Below are 24,371 nucleotides of genomic sequence, written 5' to 3'. Positions count from 1 at the left end.
ATGTCGCTAAAAAGCCTCAATTTTTAAATACCTGTCTATTTATCATACCTTCCCGAGTAGAAACTTGTTCAGGATAGCCTGAACACTGATCCAGGCCTGATCAGGATATCGTAAGGCTATCCCTATCCAAGTAACTCTATCACATCCTGATCAAGCCTGGATCAGGCAACTACATCTTTTCCTTAATAGGGATAGCCTGATCCAGTCCGGATCAGGACTTGATCAAGATAAAAGTATTAAATTTATTCAATTTTTAAATAATTTCATCTTGATCAAGTCCTGATCCGGACTGGATCAGGCTACCCCTATTAAAGATAGAGTAGGAATGGCCTGATCAGGATAGCAACAGGCTATCTGTATTTTATCCTTAATAGAGTAGCCTGATCCATTCTGGATCAAATCTTGATCAAGAAAAAATTATTGAATTTATTTTTTTTTCAAATAATTTATTCTTGATCAAGATTTGATCCAGTATGGATCAATAAGGATAGAGTAAGGCTAGCTGGATCCAAAATGGATATAGAAAAAAGTATCAAATTCCGCGTCTTTGAATTTTACAAATTGCCTGATCAGGATAGCATCAGGCTATCTGTATTTTATCCTTAATAGAGTAGCTTGATCCATTTTGGATCAAATCTTGATCAAGAAAAAATTATTGCATTTATTTTTTTTTCAAATAATTTTTTCTTGATCAAGATTTGATCCAGAATGGATCAGGCTACTCTATTAAGGATAGAGTAAGGCTAGCTGGATCCAAAATGGATAAAGAAAAAAGTATCAAATTTGCGTCTTTGAATTTTACAAATTGCCTGATCAGGATAGCATCAGGCTATCTGTATTTTATCCTTAATAAAGTAGCCTGATCCATTCTGGATCAAATCTTGATCAAGAAAAAATTATTGCATTTATTTTTTTTCAAATAATTTTTTCTTGATCCAGTCTTGATCCAGAATGGATCAGGCTACTCTATTAAGGATAGAGTAAGGCTAGCTGGATCCAAAATGGATGAAGAAACAAGTATCAAATTTGCGTCTTTGAATTTTACAAATTGCCTGGTCAGGATAGCATCAGGCCATCTCTATTTTATCCTTAATAGGGATAGCCTGATCCATTCTGGATCAAATCTTGATCAAGAAAAAATTATTGAATTTATTTTTTTTCAAATAATTTTTTCTTGATCCAGACTTGTTCCAGAATGGATCAGGCTATCCCTATTAAGGATAAAATAGAGACCTGATATCTGACTCAGGCAATTTGTAGAACCTATGAGGACAAAAAGTTAGTACGAATTATCGAATGCCTCAATGGCCGAGCGTGTCAAGTACTAGCGTTGTAATCCCGTGTCGAAGGGTTCGAACCCCGGTCGTAGCGATAATTAGTTAGGTAAATTATCAATTAGGTCAGTTTGTAATAATAAAGTTTATCTGTATTCTGTTAGCCGTTTGATTTCAAATAAAAAAAAATAAATAAATTTGAAATTATTAATTTTTTTTTTATTTTTTTGAATAAATCATGTATCCTGATCCAGTTTTGATCCGGAATCTGGATCCATTATGGATCATGTATCTTTACCACAGCCTGATCAGGTATCCTGATCCATTCTGGATCCGAACCTTACGAAAAAGCGTTACATCCTGATCAGGTTCGGATCCAGTATCTGGATCCATTATGGATCATGTATCTTTACTACAGCCTGATCAGGTATCCTGATCCATTCTGGATCCAAACCTTACGAAAAAGCGTTACATCCTGATCAGGTTCGGATCCAGTATCTGGATCCAGATTGGATTTGAAATCAGGCAAGCCTGATCAGGGCTTGATCCGAACCTGACCTGAATTTCTACTCTTATTAAATTTAATAATCAAAAGACGTGAAATATCCAAAAAAATAGCAAAATTTTAAAGTATAAAGATGAATAATTTGCTGGATAAAAAAAAAAAAAAAATTAGGCGCTTTTTCACGATAACGCTTGCGATACATGTTGATAATATTATGATAAAAAGCGCCTAATTTTTTTTTTTTTTTTTTTTATCCGGCAAATTATTCATCTTTATACTTTAAAATTTTGCTATTTTTTTTTATATTTCACTTCTTTTGATTATTAAAGCTATGATAAAAAAATAAACAGCTCATCTAAAATTGAGGCTTCCAGGGACATCAATTGTAAATTTATGTTTTGTTTGTATTAATAAGTATAATAGAATTATCATATAGCCATATATAAATTCGGCAATTGCCGAGTTCGCTCTCAAGCCCAAGAAATAAGCGGATTAAATTTTTCGGGCAAACCGGTTCATCCGAGTTCGCTCCCGTTTTAAAAAAATGAAGAATCCGAGTTCACTCCATACGCTTCCCCTACCGTTCCCCTCCACTTTTCTAGCTCGCTATTCCCATTTTTATACTCAAGATCTAGCTTTAGTTATAGCCAAACAATCAATATCTACATTATTTTACTTAGCTAGATTTTTTACTTAGCTAGATTGTTTACTTAGCGAGATTCTTTTCTTAGCTGTAATTGTAGCCAAACAATCAATATGTACATCCCAGGTAGGAGTTCTCGGGCTTGAACAACTGTGCCAGGCTTGTGCGAGGGTCGTGTATCGAGCCTGGGGAGCACAGGCTTGACACAAGCTTGTGCCCATTGTTTTCTCCGGCCTCACACGAGCCTCGTTAACACAGGCTTGACACAAGACTGTCCCCGTTGTTTTCAACCGGCCTCACACAGGCCTCAATAATTCAAGCTGGTGTCAAGCCTGTGTTTTTTGTTTTCCCCGGCCTCACACGAGCCTTGTTAACACAGGCTTGACACAAGACTGTCCCCGTTGTTTTCAACCGGCCTCACACAGGCTTCAATAATTCAAGCCGGTGTCAAGCCTGACCACGGGAGATTCATGAAAGAGTCAGTCAAAATTTTTTATATGAATGAATTTATTCGAGAGTCAATACACAATCCTTGTAAAAGCCTGGCACGATAGTCAAAACCTAATAATTTTTATTTAAAATGTCTATTTACAATTTATAGATCTAATTAATTTTTTTTTTTTTTAATTGAATATATGCACAAGTCAAGTCCCGTGTGAGGCTTGGTAAAACGGGCTTGACACAAGGCTCGTGTGAGGCCGGGGAAAACAAAAAAAACAGGCTTGACACCGGCTTGAATTATTGAGGCCTGTGTGAGGCCGGTTAAAGACAACGGGGACAGTCTTGTGTCAAGCCTGTGTTAACGAGGCTCGTGTGAGGCCGGGGAAAACAAAAAACACAGGCTTGACACCGGCTTGAATTATTAAGGCCTGTGTGAGGCCGGTTAAGGACAACGGGGACAGTCTTGTGTCAAGCCTGTGTTAACGAGGCTCGTGTGAGGCCGGGGAAAACAAAAAAAACAGGCTTGACACCGGCTTGAATTATTGAGGCCTGTGTGAGGCCGGTTAAAGACAACGGGGACAGTCTTGTGTCAAGCCTGGGTTAACGAGGCTCGTGTAAGGCCGGAGAAAACAATGGGCACAAGCTTGTGTCAAGCCTGTGCTCCCCAGGCTCGATACACGACCCTCGCACAAGCCTGGCACAGTTGTTCAAGCCCGAGAACTCCTACCTGGGTTGAGTTTTTTACTGCATGAGATTTTTTTCCAAAAAAACAACAGATAAACTAAAAACAGATAATAAGTTGATGATAATACTAAGTTTATAATTTTCGATGTTATAAATGAAATAAATTTTTTTATGTTATATCAGATCAGAATCAACTTTACTACTACAAACGTAAATATATGTATCGTACAAAATATTATTCATATTTGTGTTGATCATGATAGCAGTCAAATTGGCATCTAACTATTTTTTCTTCCAACGTTCCAACGAAAAATATATAATATATGTATAATAATAATAATATTTGACGGAATTGAAATATGGTTCGTCATATCCTGTACAGCTAATGTGGTAAACTTGCGATAATGATGTTAACTCAGATATGATACTATGAATAAAACTTACCCAATTTATTATCAAAAAACATATAAATTTTTTATATGTCTTTGACATACCGATATATACCAATTGGTATATGTCGTAACTATATTATTTAGCGTAACCAAATTTGAAGAAAAAAAACGATATGAATTGGCTTAAAACGACTCCATATAACGGAGTCATGTGCAAAGTGTTATTGGAAGTATCTCTGGATTTATCTTATTTGCACCACCAAGTTTATCAATGCCATTTTTTTTTTCTTCTCGCTCATTTATTGGATATATGTTTATACTTATGAATCCAAGTGAAATGTAAAATACTTTTGAATTTTCATTTTGATAAATTATATTCATTTTATTTTCAGGATTTTTTTTTTTTATTTTTGTTTGCAACTCGAATTTTATTATAAGAAAATAATAACAATTATTCCGATTTTCACATTCTATAGCAACTTACTATTTCGATATTTTTTTATTATCATTTAAAGGCAGTTTAAAAAAACTCTTATCTGTTTCTTCAAATTCTAATATTATATAAAAATTTTATGTGAAAAAATAATTACCAGTTTTCCGGATATTGCAATTCCGAGGTATATTTTTTATATTTTAATGCGAGTAATAAATTTTTAAAACTCGGCCAATCACTGAGCAACACATAAGCCTAATGCTTGTAATTTTTTTTTTGCGTATAAGTTATATTATTTAAAATATAGACTCGTTGATTTTCAGTATTTTCAATATTGACAAAAAGATTTACTTTTTTTTTAATAACTGTTCACATCGGGTGTAAGTATATACTTAATATCATATTAATTAATTGTCGTATATAATTATTTATTCATCACAAGTTAAATTGTAATGTTTTCGATTATTCATTTATTTTTTATTATTTATTAATAATTGATTTTACTATCCTGTCGAAAGGATCATTAAAACATTTTCATTTTATTTATAATTTAATGCATTAATTTCAGATTAAAATTTTATAAATGATTCGACACATAATTTTGGCTGCTTTGTTGAGTACCATAGGTACAGTACAAAGCTCCAGAAATGGAATAAAATCAAAACCATACGATATTGATTGTGGTTATAATACTAAATATTATCAATCATCACAAGGTAGTAAAAATGATGCAAAATTTCCATGGACAGTTGCTATTTTAAAAAAAATTGATAAAACTGATATATATAAATGTGATGGTTCATTGATTCATTCCCAAGTGGTTTTAACCGTTGCAAACTGTGCGAACGTGTAAGTATAATATGTCTATTGGTAGAGAAGTGATATGCACACACTTTTTCCCTCAATAAATGTCATATAAAATATTTATCAAATTTAAAAACGTATTGTTGATGTTGTTGTTTTATTTTTATAAATAGCCTGACTGAAAATAAAGTATTTATTCGTGCTGGCACAAGTGATCCATTGTCGAGTGATCTCAATCGTTATCAAGATAAAATTGTAAAATATATAATTATTCATGAAAATTATAATCCCTTAACACAAGAGAATAATTTTGCTTTACTTTATTTGGATGAACCAATTGATATCAATGTTGAAAATGTGGGCATTGTATGTTTGCCTAAATCTACCAATGTATTTAATAACAAAAAATGTAAAATAAGTTTCCTGGATAAAGATACATATGGTAAAATATTCCATCTTTATTGTATTTTTTGTTTTTCATTGAAGTGTTGATTAAAAAAATTTGAATTTTCTATATTTCTCAGATGTTTCTAATGATTCAGGAAATTTGAGAAGTCCAAACAAAAAGGTGGCAAGAGATCCTTTAATTGAATCAGATCTTTCACAAAAATCAAAACATCAATACGAAAATGTGATAAGAGATCCACTAATAGAATCAGATCTGTCAGGAAATTCGAAACATCGATACGAAAATGTGGTAAGAGATCCACTAATCGAATCAGATCTTTCAGAAAATTTAAAAAGTCCAAGTAAAAAGGTAGTAAAAGATCCGTTAATTGAATCAGATCTTTCAGAAAATTCAAAACGTAGATACAAAAAGTTTATATTAAAAATAAAAAATGCTGATATCACTATCAAGGAAAGTAAATATTGCCAATCAAATAATCCGTCGACCAAAAAAAACAAAAGTTTTATTTGTGGTTTTTCACAAGCAAGACAAGTGTGCGAGGTAACTATATACAGTTTAAATAAAGTTTTATTGCATAATTCGTATTTTAAATCAAACTAAGTATATATTGAAATTTCATATCAATAAAAATATAATGATAATTTTTTTACAATAATTAATAATGATTTCAGGCTACTGAAGGAAGTCCAATTGTATGCCCACATCCAAACGATGTTAACCGTTGGGTTCATGTTGGTTCATTTATTTTTAGATGTCAATATCCAACTAATAAACAAATAAAAAATAAATATGTTAATATTGCTGCTGCTCGTAACTGGATTGACGAAAAATTAAATATATTAATTGCTCAATAACAATTCGTAATCAATAAAATTATAATAAAAATGTCACTGGAATATATCAGATATTATCGAGATAAATAAATAAAAATTAAACGACTATATATATATTGCATTAATTTTTTTATTTATGTAATATCAATTTTATTTATATTATTATATATATGAGCAAGTCTACCAATTCTGAACGTCGGTTTGGGCCTTGACCCTTGACTCTTCAGATCTATTTGAAACTTAGTAGGTTGATAGTCCTCCTCAAAAAAGTAACTGAAAATTTTTTTTAGATTTTTTTGATAATTATTTTGGCAGTTATGATATGGGTGATTCCATGATATTTACGAAGTTTTTTTTTTTTAATCAATTTTTCCGGAGTTTTATTTGGTATTAAAATCGGTTTAGGAATACTTTTCGATGTAAAATTTTCTCAGCTTTTCAAAAAAAATATAAGCTGTTCTCTAAAATCAAAAAAAAACTTTAAAATTTCAATTTTGAGTCTAAAAAGCTGTTTTTATAGAATTGTCCATACTTGGATATTTTTTTAAATATCGCATGTATATGCAAAATCCAAAGTGCAGGGATCTCTGATAAAACAGCTGGGATCAATAAAAATGTAGTAAATTCAATGTAAAAATTATTTTTAATTTTTTTTTTTTTTTACATACACAAAAATTATTATGGGAAAAAAAAAAATATAGACTTGCTCATATACATGTATATATTCATATAAAAACGTGAGCAATTTTATTGAATATCTTGTTTTTTTAAAAAAAAAAAAAACCCTACGGAACACTTAGGGTGCATCGGGCACTTGACTATATTTTTTTTTTTCAATTATGTAATTTTGAATATTCATTTGAAAAAAAAAAAAACATGATATAATAAAAATAATGCAAAAAGATCAAACTATAATACTCACTATTGTTTCTTTCCTGAATTTTTTAGGACATTTTCCGGTAAATAAATAAAGTAATTTATTTTATTTGTAATAAATAATAATTCAAAAAAAAAATTTTTTCACATAGAAAAATTATTATAAATAAATAACGCAGTGACTTAAAATTCAAAGTTGTTTCTTTTACAGTAAAATGTTTAAAAAATCATCATAATGCCAAAACTAGATTCATTAGATAATGATAATTATAGTATTACTGATAAATTGATACAAAACCTGTCACTACTCACTACTCAGCACGATCAATAAATCCAGTGATTTTGATAATCATGCAGTCACAAAAGTGCAGTAGAATCTAACAAAGATATCTAGAAATCATTCCAATGGTATAATAGCAAAGGTATCCATTTGCCAGAATTTCATTGTTGTGTATTAAATTACTTTATTTTTTTTTTCTATAAAATTAAGCGATATCAGTACTGAATACTATCGGTCGTTATAGTAAATAGTTTCAAACCACGAATAAGTTAAATGATCGATTAAATAAAGAATTGTGATTTGATATGAATTTTTTTTTTTTATTAAGTTTTCCAATTACCACATATTTTTTATTATCAATATAAACTAACGTCAAACACTTCATTCTATCAAGACAAATTACTGTCAATAAACAGGAAACGATACTAAAAATAATATTTACTTACATTGGCATTTTTGACAGTTATTACTTCACGAAAAAAAAACAATACTCAACCTAGTGATTGATTTTTAATACAACAAAAGTTAGTTTAGCTATACTAGTTGGAAATGAATTTTTGAATCACAGTTACTTGTATATATAATTAAAATATTAACAATGATTAAGAATAAAATAATATACCCAGTTTTATTATTTTTATTTTCAACAAGTATATCAGTATATACACTTATATTTATTAGTTGGTATTACATAGGAATTAAATTTGCATTATTGTCATCTGTGAGAATTGTTTTATTGTTTATTTGTATAAATAGTGATGCAATTATACAAATTGTTAAAAATAATCAAATGACAACAGCTATGGAATACATACGTGCCTTTGACATAACAGCTCAATATAAAGAAAATAATATATATTTCAATAGAAATAATTTACAAACAACTATTACTGTTATTGTGATACTAGTTTGGATTGTGATTGCATATTTATCTTTTACAATTGCTAAAAAAAATCCACTTGCATACGTAATTATTTATTGTACATACGGTCCAATTATGTCAATGCAAATTTTAAAATTTTGTGGTATTATGATAATGATTTATCAACGTTTTAATCATTTGCATGGGATGATTATGCCTGAAAGTATGTCTTTAAAATTATCTTGAATTTAAGGTATTGTTTGAGGGGCCATTCATACCCTGATTTAGAGACACCACGACTACGAATGTAGTCAAAACGTAGTCAAAATTACTGTGTCTACATTCGACTACAACGACTACGTTTTGACTACACTTCAGCGTAATCAAAGAAATTTAATAAAATTAATAACTACCAATAACAAATTAATGAATAATTGCTGTTAATGAGACAATTAATAAATTATGATAAATATTAAACATTTTTTTTTTGTCATCATGATAATTGATTCGACAAAAATTTTCACTGACTACACTTGACTACACCATGACTACGACTTGAGTCGCGAGTCGACTACGAGCCAAGTGACACCATGACTATAACGTACATGAATGGCCCCTCGATATTGTTTTAAATAAAACTTAGCCATAATGTAATTTTTCTCAGTACAAAAGTTTTGAAATCACTTGCAGTTATCGTTCCAAAGTGAAAAAATATTTATAAATTATAATAGAAATAAATTTAAATTTTTTTAATACAGGTGTTTTACTTGAGGTGATGATTTAGTTTTTTTTGTTTTATTATTAGTAATAAAAATAATTATTATTACTATTCAATTGATTTATTAGAGTTTGGATATTTATCATGATTATGAAATTATTATTTTATTTTTTTGTATTTTGCAGACAAAAGACTTATGGAAAATAAAACAATTATTATAATCCAAGATTGTAATGTTCTACATCTAAAAGATATCTGGCTGATGCACAGTGATCTTTTCAAAGCTTCAAAAGAAATAAATAGTTGTTATTCATTTCAAATGCTATTTTGGATATTTTCATTTTTTTTTGATTGTGTAACAAAATGTTATAGTTTAACATTTAACGCCAGCAATGCTCGACTTATTCGTGAAATACTTTATATTACCATATGTTTTTTAAATCTTCTTTTTCTAACGACATCATGTCATTTTACATCACATAAAGTAAGTTTCTAGTTCTCAAAACAATTACTGAAAAAATAATTTATCTAATATGTATTCTATGTAATATGAATTCTATTATTTATTCAGGCAAATAACATTGCAAACGCTGTTTATTCAACGAACTCGGTGCTTGTGTGGGAACCAAGTATGTATAAGGTAATTGTTTTTTTTATCAAATATTGTAAAAAAAAAAAAAAAAACATACGTTTATACATTGACATTAAAAAAAATTATGAAGTAATTTTTGTTTTTTCTTTTTATGTTTAAGAAAAATTTAAATATAGCAATGTATTTTGGGATTAGAAAATTACAATTTACAACCGTAGCTGATTTTATTTCTATTAATCTTCCATTTTTATTATCTGTAAGTATGAAAATTATTATAATATTTGTGCAGCTGAAGAATGATTAATTACAAAAATAAATACCATATGGTTTTATAAATTTTTCAGATTGTCGGAGCGATTATTACATATCTTGTAATTTTACGTTTATGATTTAAATTTATTCATGAATTTAATTTTAGAAGCTTTATTTTATTTAAAAAAAAAACGGTCGATATTGAACTCTTTGTTTTTTTTTCTCCATTGGAATTCCGTCTCTCAATTCTCTCACTCGAATCATTAAATTTTCTTATTGCGGGGAAGACGAAAGCCTTGTGCTTGACCATATGTCACGTGGCACCCACATCATATTTAATTAAATCTTCTGAAATTGCAGAAAATGATTTTTAAAAAATCAATATTTAATTTTTGTCTGCGTATTTTAGTGAAATTTGATATAATATTTTTTTAACATTAAATTCGCATTTTAATTTTTTATCTTTTTTGAAAAAGCAAAAAAAATGTGCTAATTCAACGTCACATCATTTTCTACGTGAATTGCTACATTCAATTCCATTATTCCACATTACTTTTGCCACTAAATACTCTTCTTCATATATTTGTTTTCATTACGTAAATGGAATTTGAATACTGTTATGGAACTATGGAAATACCGATGTAAAATTATAAATCAAATTGGTGACACGATACTGCGACCCAAGACAAAATAATCCTGACAAAAAAAAAAACCCGGTTAAAATAGCCCCGGGTAAAATATTTCATAGAACAATAATTCACTACAAAAATTTCCCATATTTAAAATATGTATAAAAAATTTAAAAAAATAAAAAATAAAAAAATTAATATTATGTTTTTCAAAACATATTAAAATATAAATAATAATATTTATTATTTTAAAAACATATTAAAATATTGTATTAAAATATTGATTGATATATTGTATCATTATTAATAAAATTAATATTAATGATTCATTAATTAGCTATAATATATCGAATTTATTAAAACGTGAGTCATTTTTTAGTGAGCAATTTTATCTTGGGTTTTTTTTTTTTTTCTTTTGTCGGGGCTATTATGTTTTGTAATCTACAAACAAAAATAACATTCACTTTGCCACACAACTCGATTTGGAAATAAACCAATAACTGTACTTTTTCTTTGTTTGATTTCGACGAAAAAAACTACTCACTAGTCGTATAATTAAATAGTACTTCACGGGCCTAAAATTTTTGATAGAATCACCTGTATAATACAGAAAATTTCCCAGTCATAAATTGAATTAGTTAAAAGATATGCAAATCCAAAAGTTGGGGGGAGAGTTGAATAAACTATAAAGATAAAAAGTTTTAGGTAAACGAGCCAGAGATGTATCACTTTTTAAAAGTTAAATGTACAGCATCTATTTGATACTTTCATCAAATGTCAGTGCAACGCAATTAAAAATATAATTTTTTTAAATTATCAGAGCCATCATTATAATTATCTTTTTATTTTATTAGCCTATAAAAAAGTTGAATATCACCACTCCTCACAGTCCCTGTGATAAGGATCAGCATAATAAGAAAAATTTTGTATTCTTAAAAAACTTGAAATTTATTTTCTCTGATTATAAAACGTTCATTTTTTTTTTTCATAATCTAACACTCATATTTTTTTTTTTTGAAAAATCATATTTGTTGTGCATTTTTCATACTTCTGACGTTTTATTGCAAAATAGTATATGTATATATAATATATTTCTATATTATCATTTTTTTCCATTTTGTTAAATCGATTTTATATTAAATCCAAATCATATTTTTCAATTTTTTTTTGGATGATTATTGGTGATGACAAGTGTTGCGCAGAGCTGATACAGCGCAAGAGCCAAAGGATAATATATATCTCTCATTAACTTCCGTAAGCTCAACATCAACTAGACAATCTCGTGAATCTCCATGCGTTGGACAGTCAGTGCTTGCAGTATTTATTGTTAATCTCAACTAATCTGTTATTCTATTGTTATGAATTGAATATAAATCACCTAGTTAATATCCAAATCAATGTTGTTTAATTCAAATTTAAATTAAAACGAGTTTTTAGTTTTATTATTTAAAATATTTTTTGATTTTTATTTGTTCAAAATTAATTAAACGTTTACAAAGCATAAACATATTTTAAAAAACAAGTGTTTTTTGGTGATAATTATTATATTGTGATGTAAAAATAAATTTTTTTTTATCGATTATTTTTTAAAAATAACTGTTCTTTGGAATAACCCAGGTTTTAAAAATAAAAATAAAAAAAAAACACAAAAATTTATTTTTGTCTAGTCAAAATGATTGTTGATAATTAGTATATCAGTTTCTAATAATACATTAACAGTCTATGACTATTTATCACGATAAAATAACAAACAAACATAAAAAATTAAATTTAAAAAAAAAAAATTTTAAATTAAAAATTATTTATAAAACTTGTTGTTGCTATTTTTATCTAAAAAACATCGGGTTAAAAAAAATAAAGAAAAATAAAAAACTCGACAAAGGAAAGATGATAATAACAAAAGAAATAAATTAATGAGAAAATTGAAATTCACAAGCTATAGATGCAATGTATGTATACAACAAATACTCTCAAACTGAGCTCACCTTTGACGAGGATTATCTCACTTGAATGTGTGATGGCATGCAATGTGGCTTTGTGCATGAAAAAAAAAAACTAAAATTCTTGCACAATAATGCTGAAAACATGGCCAACAATTTTGATGATGATGATGATGATGATTTTACAAACTATACCTTGACATTAAATGACAGTTTAGAATTTGAAAAGATGTCCGAATTATTAAATAATTTTTACAATGATATGGGACACAAAGCTGATTATGTACTTATTGTACTCTATGTCTCAATAATGTTATTGGCATTGATAGCAAATATCATGGTTATCCTTGTGGTAATTAAATACCAATACATGCGAAGGTGAGTTTTTTAAAAAAAAAAAAAATAATATGTGTTTTTAATTCATTCATCAGTCTAGTCAAATTATATTGCGGTCAAATGATAGTATATATATCGATGTCAGTATAAATTCAATAAACATATACTAATTAAACATCTATAGTTTTTTTTTCTCCGTGTACTAATCAAAAATTTATATTTAAAATAAATATAAAAAAATAATAATAATATATATTTTCTTAGAACTTGTATCGAACAATCATAATCCACAAACACTCAAAAAAGATTTTATTTTTATATTTGACCTACAAATAAATGTTTAATTTATACTATTTCTTTTTTTTTTTTTTTTTTTTAAATATACTCTATAGGTCACTCATATAATTTGTAGATAATTTTTACTTGTTCTCTTATATACAGTAATATTATTTCAAATTGATTTAAAATAAAAATAGTTATAAGAAAATTAAAAAAAAAATTAATAAATGGATAAATCAATGCTGAGATATCGATGATAAAATTTTTAAATAACTTTTTAAATGTTATTATTTCTTAAAAAAAAAAGATAAAAGAAAAAAAACACCTCGAAAATTAAGTTTGTAAAAAAAAAATTCATTTAATTAAAAATTTATGTGTATAAAAGATTAAAAAAAAAAATTTTTTTTAAGTTTTTTTTAATCAAGGAGAAATATGAAAATTTTATAAATACTGATAGTTTACTTGAAATATTTCTTTTTTATATGTATCATGCCGGGGTGTTTATTATAGTCTATTTGGATATATATATAATTTAGCTTTACAATAACAAATTCAATAGAAAATAATGTTTTTGTTCGTTGAAAATTTCCTAGTAACAATAATAATTATAAAAAATACATTTTTCGTTGAAAATACAAATTTATTTTTCATTTATAATTTCATAATAAAAATAATAATATTAATCCGGATAATTTTTATTTAAATTTTTTCAGTTTAATTTAGGTACACGGAGAGAAATCCGCACCAAATATTACTGTAGTGGTATCGTAAAAATCATAGCTGACGTCATTAAAGCAACTAATTCCCACTTATTATAATGATTATAATTATAATTCATCTAAATTTTTTACTGTAGTCTACCGGAATTTTTGGAAGTCTCGAGTTAATGGTATACTTTATGCCAGAAATTACTGTAGTGTACAGCAGGTTTTCCCGCCAGATGACACGAATATTTATTGGAAATCAAGTGTGTTCCTAACCTCTTCTAAAAAAGTTTATTGTTTTTATTTTATTCATGAATTTAAATTAAAATACGGTGAAACACATGAAAATTATAAAATGGTTTATTTTTTTAAAATTAATAAACACGTTACATTTTTATTCTGATGTTTAAATAATAAGGTTTTATTTAATTTTTTGTGACGTTTTTTTGTTTTGTTTTGATTAAAATTATAGTAGGAATATTATTTTGATTTAGAATTAGAACTTTATTCAGAGAAAAAATATACATATAATTAAAAAAAAAATATTTTTAATGTAATAAACTATAATAAATTAAATTTTGATTGACAGTTAAATATAAATTTAAGAAATTTTTTTTAATAATTTCAGTGTAACAAATTATTTTGTTGTTAATTTATCAATTGCTGATCTTCTTGTGTCATTGATCTGCATGCCAATGGCAATTAGCCAAGCTGTATCAATCAAATGGATATATGGTGAAACAATGTGCAAGTTGTTTTATTATTTACAAGGTAAAAAATTAATATTAAAATAAAAAAATAATACAAAATAATTTGATTGCAGCGTTATTGATTACAGAACATATATATTTCACTTTTTTTTTTTAAGTGAGCATGTTTGAATGAATCACTTCAGTGTAGAATAGCCATCAGTTTATGATGACAATAAGCAAACATCTGTCAATCCATATCATGATTATATATAGACATATATTCACACAAGTTTACAAGTACATATGTCTAAAAACACAATTGGTTACTGAAAATAAATTGCAAATTCAGATGAGCGGAATAACGATGTTATTTTTATTTTTTTTTATTTTTTTATAATTATTTTTATCGGGTCAATTATAAATTTTTTTCTGGCTGCTACATATATATATATATTCGATTTACGTTAATAAAGCTTAAAAAAAAAAAAATTTCAATTGTTTAAACAATTTAATTTTAGTATGTAATTACACCATAAATTATGGCAATACCCCGTGTAGGAGAACACAACACGGCCAAGCATCGGCCGATGCTCGGCGAACATCGGCCAATAATCGGCAAACATTAATGGGCCTTTAATGCGCCAAGCCTGGAGCGTTACGGTAATTTAATATCAGCTGCCATTAATGGCCCAATAATGTTCGCCAAGATTGGCCCGATAAATGGCCCATTAATGGCCCATTGATATACAAAGGGTAAGCCAAGAGTAGACCAACCATCAGCCATTATTGGCTTGCCATTAATGGGCCATTAATGCGCCAAGCCTGGAGCGTTACGGTAATTTAATATCGGCTGCCATGAATGGCCCAATGATGTTCCCCAAGAGTAAACCAAGTATGGCCCATTTATTAATTCCATTGAAAAAAAAAAAAAAATATTTTTTTATATATATTTTTTTTTTTTTATTATTTATTATTTATTATTTATTATTTAACAATCGGGCTTTTATTATACAAGCTATTAATAATCAATTGAAGAAATTATCATTAAACACTATTGAGATTTGATTCTACCTGGACTTGAACTCGGGTCTTCCTGTGCGATATCCTGAAGCATTACCACTCGGCCACGGCGGCTATAACGAAAGTCATAAATAAATTTTTGATTTGAATCGAATCAACAAGAGACCAACTCTTGGCCGCCCAAGAGTCAGCCGAAGCTTGGCCAGTGATGGCAACCATGCGTTGGCCATTTAAGGTTTAAAAAGATTGGCCGATGAATGGCAGACAAGGCCATTAATGTATGAGCCAAAGATTGGCCAATGAATGGCAACCAAGCAATGGCCATTAAAAGTCTACCAAGACTTGGCCGATGATCGGTTACCAAGCAATGGCCATTAATGTATCAGCCAGAGGTTGGCCAATGATTGGCAAACAAGCAACGGCCATTAAAAGTCTACCGAGACTAGGCCGATGATCGGCAACCAAGCAATGGCCATTAAAAGTCTACCAAGACTAGGCCGATGATCGGCAAACAAACAACGGCCATTAAAAGTCTACCAAGACTTGGCCGATGATCGGTTACCAAGCAATGGCCATTAATGTATCAGCCAGAGATCGGCCAATGATTGGCAAACAAGCAATGGCCATTAAAAGTCTACCAAGACTAGGCCGATGATCGGCAACCAAGCAATGGCCATTAATGTATCAGCCAGAGATTGGCCAATGATTGGCAAACAAGCAATGGCCATTAAAAGTCTACCAAGACTTGGCCGATGATCGGCAAACAAGCAACGGCCATTAAAAGTCTACCAAGACTAGGCCGATGATCGGCAACCCAGCAATGGCCATTAATGTATCAGCCAGAGATCGGCCAATGATTGGCAAACAAGCAATGGCCATTAAAAGTCTACCAAGACTAGGCCGATGATCGGCAACCAAGCAATGGCCATTAATGTATCAGCCAGGCTTGGCCCATGTATTGTTGCCAATTATCGGCCATTTAAGAATCAGCCAAGGCTCGGCCGATGCATGGTTGGCAATCATTGGCCATCTAAGAGTCAGCCAAGGCTCGGCCATGAATCGGAACCATGAATTGGCAGTACAAGAATGGGCCAGTTGTTTGCCAATGATGAACCATGAATGGCCCATGCCTGGCTACCAATCATTGGGTGCCATTGATGGGCCAATGCATGGCCGTGTTGTGAGTCTTGGCGATTCCTACACGGGACAAGAATCAACCGACACTCAGCCGATATATAAATTTTAATTGTTACATATATTCCGGAATGTATTTTCATAATTTATAAAAAAAAAAAATGAGTACATATATATAGCTGTTATACAGTATATTATTGAACAAACAAATTTTCAATATTAAATACATAACAGCAGCTTTTAATATATTTATATATGTCGAAAGAATGAAAAATAGTCAGTTTTGGTGACCAAAAGAACAATAGACACTCGGCCGACGAATGGCAAGTCATAGGTTGGCCAGTCTTTAATGTGCCAACTCGTGGCTTAATTGTATATTCCCAGGCTTGGCAGATGAATGGTGATCAATGGCTGGCTAGCCCGTAATGAGCTAAGTCTAGGCTTAATCATTTGTTTCCACTGCAGTCTTGACCACCCAATAATTTACCAAGACTTGGCCGATGAATGGCTTGAAAAGAGCTGGTCAGCTCTTCTTCAACCAATGGTTGGCTAAGCATTGGCATACGAGTCTTGGTAAGGACAGAACCATACTTATAAAAGTTATTATAAAAATTAAACGTAATTATAAAAATTTCGAAGAAAAATCGGAGTAAAACAAAGAATCTTTTTTTCCGTTTATCTCCGACTTGTTTCGATTTTGGTCCGCATTTTCTTCGATTTTCTCAGATTCTCTCCGAATTACTCCGATTTGTAAAAATCGAAGAAAATCGGAGAAATCATTTTCACCAGGGTTCGTCGGAAAGCCGTATTCCTGAATTTAATTTATCAGATCTACGAGTTTACTATTTTTTAAAAAAAATTCGTAATAATCATCTTCACTCTTATTAAGTTTGGCGTCGATACAAACATTATCCCGATTGCTTTTAAGTCACCAGCAGAGCATTGAATATGACGGTGAACTGACCAATTCATGCAGGCTTTGCACTGACAGGTGAGTTGATAGAGCGTTAAGTATTCATGTCTTTCTTTTTTTTTCATCATTCGAAAATAACGGGCCATATGAGTCGTATATTTGTTCACCTGCCTCTATCCGACGTAGTGATCGATAAACCATATATTCACCGATATGATAACGTGTGATCATAGAGATCTTTCCGGAGATGAACTCCTCCTTGATGTTAATTTCCGTTATGCAGCCGAATGCCTTCCAAATTCTTTCAAGTTTTTGATGTTACCGAATCGGATAGGCCAACCCGTGTAGGAATCGCCAAGCATGGAAACATGGCCATACACTGGCCGATAAACGGCAGCCCATGATTGGTAGCCAAGCAAGGGCCATTAATGGGATATACTTGGCAAACGATCGGTCCATTATTGTATTGCCAAGATTGGCAGTCTTGTCTTGGCCAACGTCTGGCCATTAATTGGCTGGCCATTCAATAGCTGCCATTCATCGGCCAATTCATGGTAAATGCATTGCTGGCCATTTAATGGCTGCCGTTCATTGGCCGATCCTTGGCAAATTCATGGCTGGCCATTTAATGGGTACCATTCATCGGCCAATTCATGGCAAAATCATGGCTGGCCATTTAATGGCTGCCGTTCATCGGCCCATCCATGGCAAATTCATGGCTGGCCATTAATGGCTATCGTTCATCGGCCAATTCATGGCAAATTCATGGCTGGCCATTTAATGGCTACTGTTCATCGGCCAATTCATGGTTGGCCATTTAATGGCTACTGTTCATCGGCCAATTCATGGCAAAATCATGGCTGGCCATTAATGGCTACCGTTCATCGTCCAATTCATGGTAAATTCATGGCTGGCCATTAATGGCTACTGTTCATCGGCCAATTCATGGCAAATTCATGGCTGGCCATTTAATGGCTGCCGTTCATCGGCCAATTCATGGCAAATTCATGGCTGGCCATTAATGGCTACCAACCATCAGCTAATTTTTGACAAAAAAAAAAAAAACAAGACAATAGAAAAAAAAAATCAACAATGGAGCATTAAAATTAAATGAATAAATAAATATATTTGTATTTGAATAATCATCTTCACAAAAGTCTACCAAGTCTACGAGTGAACTTAATTACTACAAGAGAACAAAAAACTTCTGAAATATATATATCGCGCTCGTGGCTCAGTTAGGTAAAGCATAGGTTTAGTGCAGGTTTAGGTTTTCGGTCGAGAGTTCGCGCCCGGCGAGAGGCAGAAAAAAAAACATTTATTATAAAAAAAAACAGAGTTGGACTCGATAATCTATATATGCAATTGAAAAAAAAAATATTTTTTTTATTTTTATTTATAAAAATAATTGATTTCGCAAGTAATGGGCCAATCTTGGCAAATGTTAATGGGCCAATCTTGGCAAATTTTAATGGGCCAATCTTGGCAAATGTTAATGGGCCAATAATGGCAGCCAATATTAGAATGGTGTAACGCGCCAGGCCCGGCGTATGAGTGGCCCATTAATGGCAAAATTTCGCCATGCATCGGCCGTTGCATGGCCGTGTTGTAGTCTCCTACACGGGAATAATCTTTAAATTTTTAGATTCTAAGATTTTGATTTTTCTTCTTTATAATCTAATATGTAATTGGTTGTATCAAGTGTAGTGCTTTTTTTAAATTCTAGAAGCTTTTTGTTCATGACTGCTTGATCTTTATTATTCATTTTTAAAAGCCAGTGTTAAGTCTTTTTCAGAGCTTCATCAATATCAACATTGAGAATGCGAAGACAACGTGTTCTTCGAAACTACAATCTTGCTTTTAGATTATCATTGATTGTTTCACTGTTATTAAGGCTAAGTAAAATCAAAGTGATCTAGCAGCTAGTACGTTCCTGCTGCCGTAGCAGTATATCCCTGGTGAAAATAATTTCTTCGATTTTCTCCGATTTTTAAAAATCGGAGTAATTCGGAAAGAATTGGAACAAGTCAGAGATAATCGGAAAATAGTATATTTCGTTACAAGTGCCCAGCCAGAGAGTGTGCTCTCAACGAATTTGGAGGGGCAAGCACGAGCCTTGGCGAGTGTTTCCCCTCCAAATGAGTTGTGAGCGGGCTCTCTGATTGGGCACATGTAACGAACCATATTTTATGTTACTAGGGACAGTGGTAATAATGTGTGAATTTCTAAAAAGCGCACTACCCCTCTTGCGCTTTGGAAATTCACACATTATTCCCACTGCCCTTGTAACATAAAAAAATTTACAATTCTCACCATCGTGTCTCTCTTTTTTTTTTTTATGTTCAAATTAATTTAAAAAAAAAATCTAATATGCCTAAAATTATTAAAATATTATATGATTAATACTGAACAAAACTTATTATTAAAATGCTTTTTAATATTTAAAAAAAATATATGAAAAAGTTCATTTCATGGTATATACTTTAAAATACTTTCCGTATAATAAAAATTTAAAAAATCATTATTATATATAATTATAAATATATTTAATTTTCTCTATTTATTATTATATACTGAATTAAATTTTAATTAGGTGTTGCAGTTGCTGCATCAGTATTCACTATAACAGCCATGAGTATTGACAGATATTTGGCAATCAGAAGTCCAATCGCATTACGTCGTGTATTTAATCGAAAAAGTACATTTATGATTATTATTGCACTTTGGTTAATTGCACTTTTAATATTTTCACCAGTTTTAAGTGCTGTGAGTAATAATAAATATTAAATTAATTCAATTTTATATTTAATTTATTCTGTTAAAGTTTTTAATTATACATAGTTATACATTGTATATTAGTTTTACAATGTATATTTATATTGTCATAAATTAAATATTTATATGCAAATATTTCATTACTCTTACAACAAGTATACTTAATTAATATTTTACAGGTAACACTCCAAAGTCCAGATATTCATGACTTGATTGATGCTGATAATATACAAATATTCAAACCACCTGTTTTTAAAATTTGCTCGGAGGATTTTAAATCACTTGGTATTCATGCTCATCACTTTGGAATATTGTGCTTTATTGTTGTTTATACAATTCCTGGTATATTTTTAATATAATTATTCAAATTATATAATTATTTTATCAAATAAAATAGTAATAAAATTACATTTATATACATTATTATGAATTGATTATTCTAGGTTTTATCGTACTTACTTTGTACTCATTAATGGGAAGAACTCTTTGTGCAAGAAAACCACCTTTTGATTGTGACAGTGTTGCCGGAAGTGCCAGTTCTCAACAGGTAAAGTATAATATAAAAAAAGCAAATCAATATCCTGACAACAAAGAAAATTTAAACAGTCATATTTAAAACTCTTTGATATTATACAAATTGGATTTATCATATCAGTAACTCTATTCTTTGTCATTCGATATCAGAAAAATTAAATTTTATGTAAAATTTTAAAATACTAAAAGGAAAAATAAAATATGATCCTTTGATTAATGAAACTCTGTGATGAAAATTGATGTCAAGCATCAGCGATTGAATTTTATTTGGGGAATATTGTTTTACTTTTTTTAAGTTGATATATTAATGTCATATTATTATCAAGTATCTTCTAGTAAAAATAATTTTTTTAAGTTACTTTATCTTTTTTTTCTCCAAACATCTAGTATTAAAATCTCGTTAACTATCATTTATATTTTATCGATAAAATAACGTAATTAAGACATTTTGATGAAAACTTTTTTTTTTTTTTTTATTCAATTTTTAAAATTTTTTTAATAACAAAAAAATTTTACAGGGATTTCGACTTGTCAGAGAAAGAAAAAGAGTTGCATGGATATTATTGACACTTGCTATTGGTTTTGCACTGTGTTGGTTACCATATAATGCATTGCGTTTACTTCTTGATCTTGGAATAATTTGTAAGATATATTTTTGAATATTTTAAATTAATTTAAATTCAATTTTTATAATTAGTTGATTTAATTTTCTTAATTGAATTTTATATATATTTTTCAATTAAAATACATTTATATTTACAGTAAATTATTTTACAGATGAAGGAGGAATTATACCAACTTTACTTTCATATTTTTTATTTTTGGGACATGCAAACAGTGCATTGAATCCAGTTGTTTACTGTTTTATGACCAGAAATTTTCGACGAAGTGTTGCTGAACTTATTTGTCATGGTACAAGTAAATTTAATCATCGTAAATCCCATCGTAATGTGAGTCAAATTTCTAAAACAAAAGTTTTAATAGAAAAATTTATTTTTGTCATTTTTAATTTTCTACAGCATATATGTATATATATATATTTATTGTTATATATTATTATTATTTTTTAAATTGAATTTTTTTTTTTCATTTAATTACACTTATTAGGTTCATTATTTTTTTTTTTTTTTTTATACTTATTTAATTCGTTTCTATATTTTTATTTGAAAAAAATATATAATTTATTTTTTATATCTTACAATTTTGCTGCTATGCATTTCCTTCATTTATTCTACGTTTATTTTTATTATCATTCCTGATTAAATTATTCTTGGTAAACGTAAATGAAGATTTTTAATACATATTTTTACCTCAATCATTTTTTTCGTCTCAGTGAATTCATTTATTTCCCTATTTCCACAATATTTTATTAATATTTTACGTAAAATAAATAATTGTATAAAAAAATATTATTATACATGACTGAATTTATATTTTTAATTTATATTAAAAAGTTGAAATTATTTATCTTGTATTTTCGAGTAATATTTTTATTTTATATACTAATTAATTATTTTGTTATCTCCGTCTACTAAAAATAATGGAATCTAAACTATTAATATGAGAGTAATTTTTACTCAGGTATTTTTGTTCAATATAGAGAATTAGAGATTTTTTCATAATATTCTGATACTCTACAAAACTAAGAAAGCTATAACTATATATAATTTGCAATAGAATTGTCATAGAGCATTCGTATTAGACTTAAAAAAACGGGTCTTTCAAAATCTTATCGCCTCTAAAAAATTAAAACTTTATCCAGTCGGTTAGGTTTTTTTTAAGGCGATAAAAAACTATCTATTATTTTTTTTTTCTTGAAAACTATTGTTCATAGAAAAAAAGTTTTATACTCGGGCAATAAAGTTTTAGAATACAATTCTTATCATTTTTATCACAAGATTGCTTAAAAAAAAAAAAAAAAAAACAAGTTTGTTCTAAAGTAAAATGTATTTATTTGTTATTAGAATGTTGGTGGAGTCGGTGTTGGTTCAAGTGTAAAAAATCATGGCTGGAATAATAGAAAAAATCAGAAACCATATGCCGTTGCTGCATTACAGCATTCAACAATTAAAAATAAAAATAAAAGCTTTACATCAAGTAGTGGATATGAAAATTCATATGATCGTCATAGTCCACACAGACGTTGTTATATGCTTAAAACGATAAAAAATAACAATAAGAAAAATGACACAAATAGGATAGATGAATTAGCAGATAATATAAATAAAAAATCTACACCTCATCGTATACGTAGTAGTTATAGTGATTGTGGAAAAACAGATAAATCCGTTGTGTTTGATGGCAAAAGAAGTCAAAGTTTGTGTGTATTGTCATCAGCTGTAAATTATCAAGTTGCGTATGATTGTGCAAATCAAACGACTGTTGTTACAAATATTAGTCAAACTGGTATTTAAAAGTATAAAAAATAATATTATATTCTTCCTTGAATTTATTAATTGAATTCAAATTTAAAACAAAAAAGCATTTCAAATATATATATGTTACTTTTGTTTTACATGAAATTCATATCAATTACTGGTTTTTAGAAATTTTATTTTCCGAGTATATTTATTTTATATTATTAAGAAAAATAAAATAAAAATATCCATCTATTTTTGATGGCTCTATATAGTGCGTTTGTTTATTTATTTTTATTTTTAGTTTTTAGTTTTTTAACACAACAAGAAGATTAGCTTTGTATTTTTCTTTCAATCGATATTTATGACTATGAATATATGTATACTTGAAAACGAACAAAAAAAAATGTGAAAACGTATAAAATCATATAAAAATTTAAAATGATATTTACTTTTTTTTCAAAATGAATATATAAATCTTCAAAAGAAAATTCTTTTTTATTTTCGATATAAAAGTATTCTTACTGTATTATAAGATTATTAATTACTTTTTTATCTGGATAGTTGTTTTATAGTAATATTTTTTTCGATATTATGTACATTATTTTGTATTTCGATATTATATTGATATACTGTAGTATGTGACAATGGTATACAAGTATTTAATTTATGCATAACTAAAGTATATAGATCACGAAGAATATATTAAGCATATATAACAATATCTAAAATATATCATGCAAATAAACGGCATTTATGATTTTTTCATGGAAAGTTGAATATATAAATGCTCTGTTTCATAAACGGAATATATTCTTTTTTATTTTCGTGATATAAAATTTGTACTTACCTGTATTAGGTAAGATGTCACGTAATGCTAATCATAAGTACAAATTCATAATTAGATCTTACGTTTACAATTAGTAACACTGATCCACTGGTTGAATAAAATACGAGCTGATTGAAGTGATAAATTTCAAAAATTGATTTTGAAGAATTTCAATAGAAAATCAATATATTTTTATTCATCGATTCTCATTTAAAATAGTTATTTTATTGA

The 24,371-nt window shown here is 28.9% G+C and overlaps 1 protein-coding gene across 1 annotated transcript; it reads left to right on the top strand.

Annotated features, from left to right (window-relative positions):
* The first annotated feature begins 11,889 nt into the window (after positions 1-11,889).
* Positions 11,890-23,583, top strand: LOC122851835 (QRFP-like peptide receptor). Its single transcript, XM_044151305.1, has 8 exons — positions 11,890-12,945; positions 14,515-14,657; positions 20,239-20,411; positions 20,600-20,762; positions 20,864-20,967; positions 21,473-21,596; positions 21,732-21,904; positions 22,919-23,583. Exons 1-8 carry the CDS (start codon positions 12,638-12,640, stop codon positions 23,366-23,368), a joined length of 1,638 nt encoding a protein of 545 aa, XP_044007240.1. The 5' UTR covers positions 11,890-12,637; the 3' UTR covers positions 23,369-23,583.
* The last annotated feature ends 788 nt before the right edge of the window (positions 23,584-24,371 follow it).

This window comes from Aphidius gifuensis, linkage group LG3 (assembly GCF_014905175.1).
Source record: "Aphidius gifuensis isolate YNYX2018 linkage group LG3, ASM1490517v1, whole genome shotgun sequence".
In the NCBI taxonomy this organism is placed as follows: domain Eukaryota; kingdom Metazoa; phylum Arthropoda; class Insecta; order Hymenoptera; family Braconidae; genus Aphidius; species Aphidius gifuensis.
Note: the sequence above shows the minus strand (reverse complement) of the source record. Positions and strands in the feature narration are given on the sequence as shown.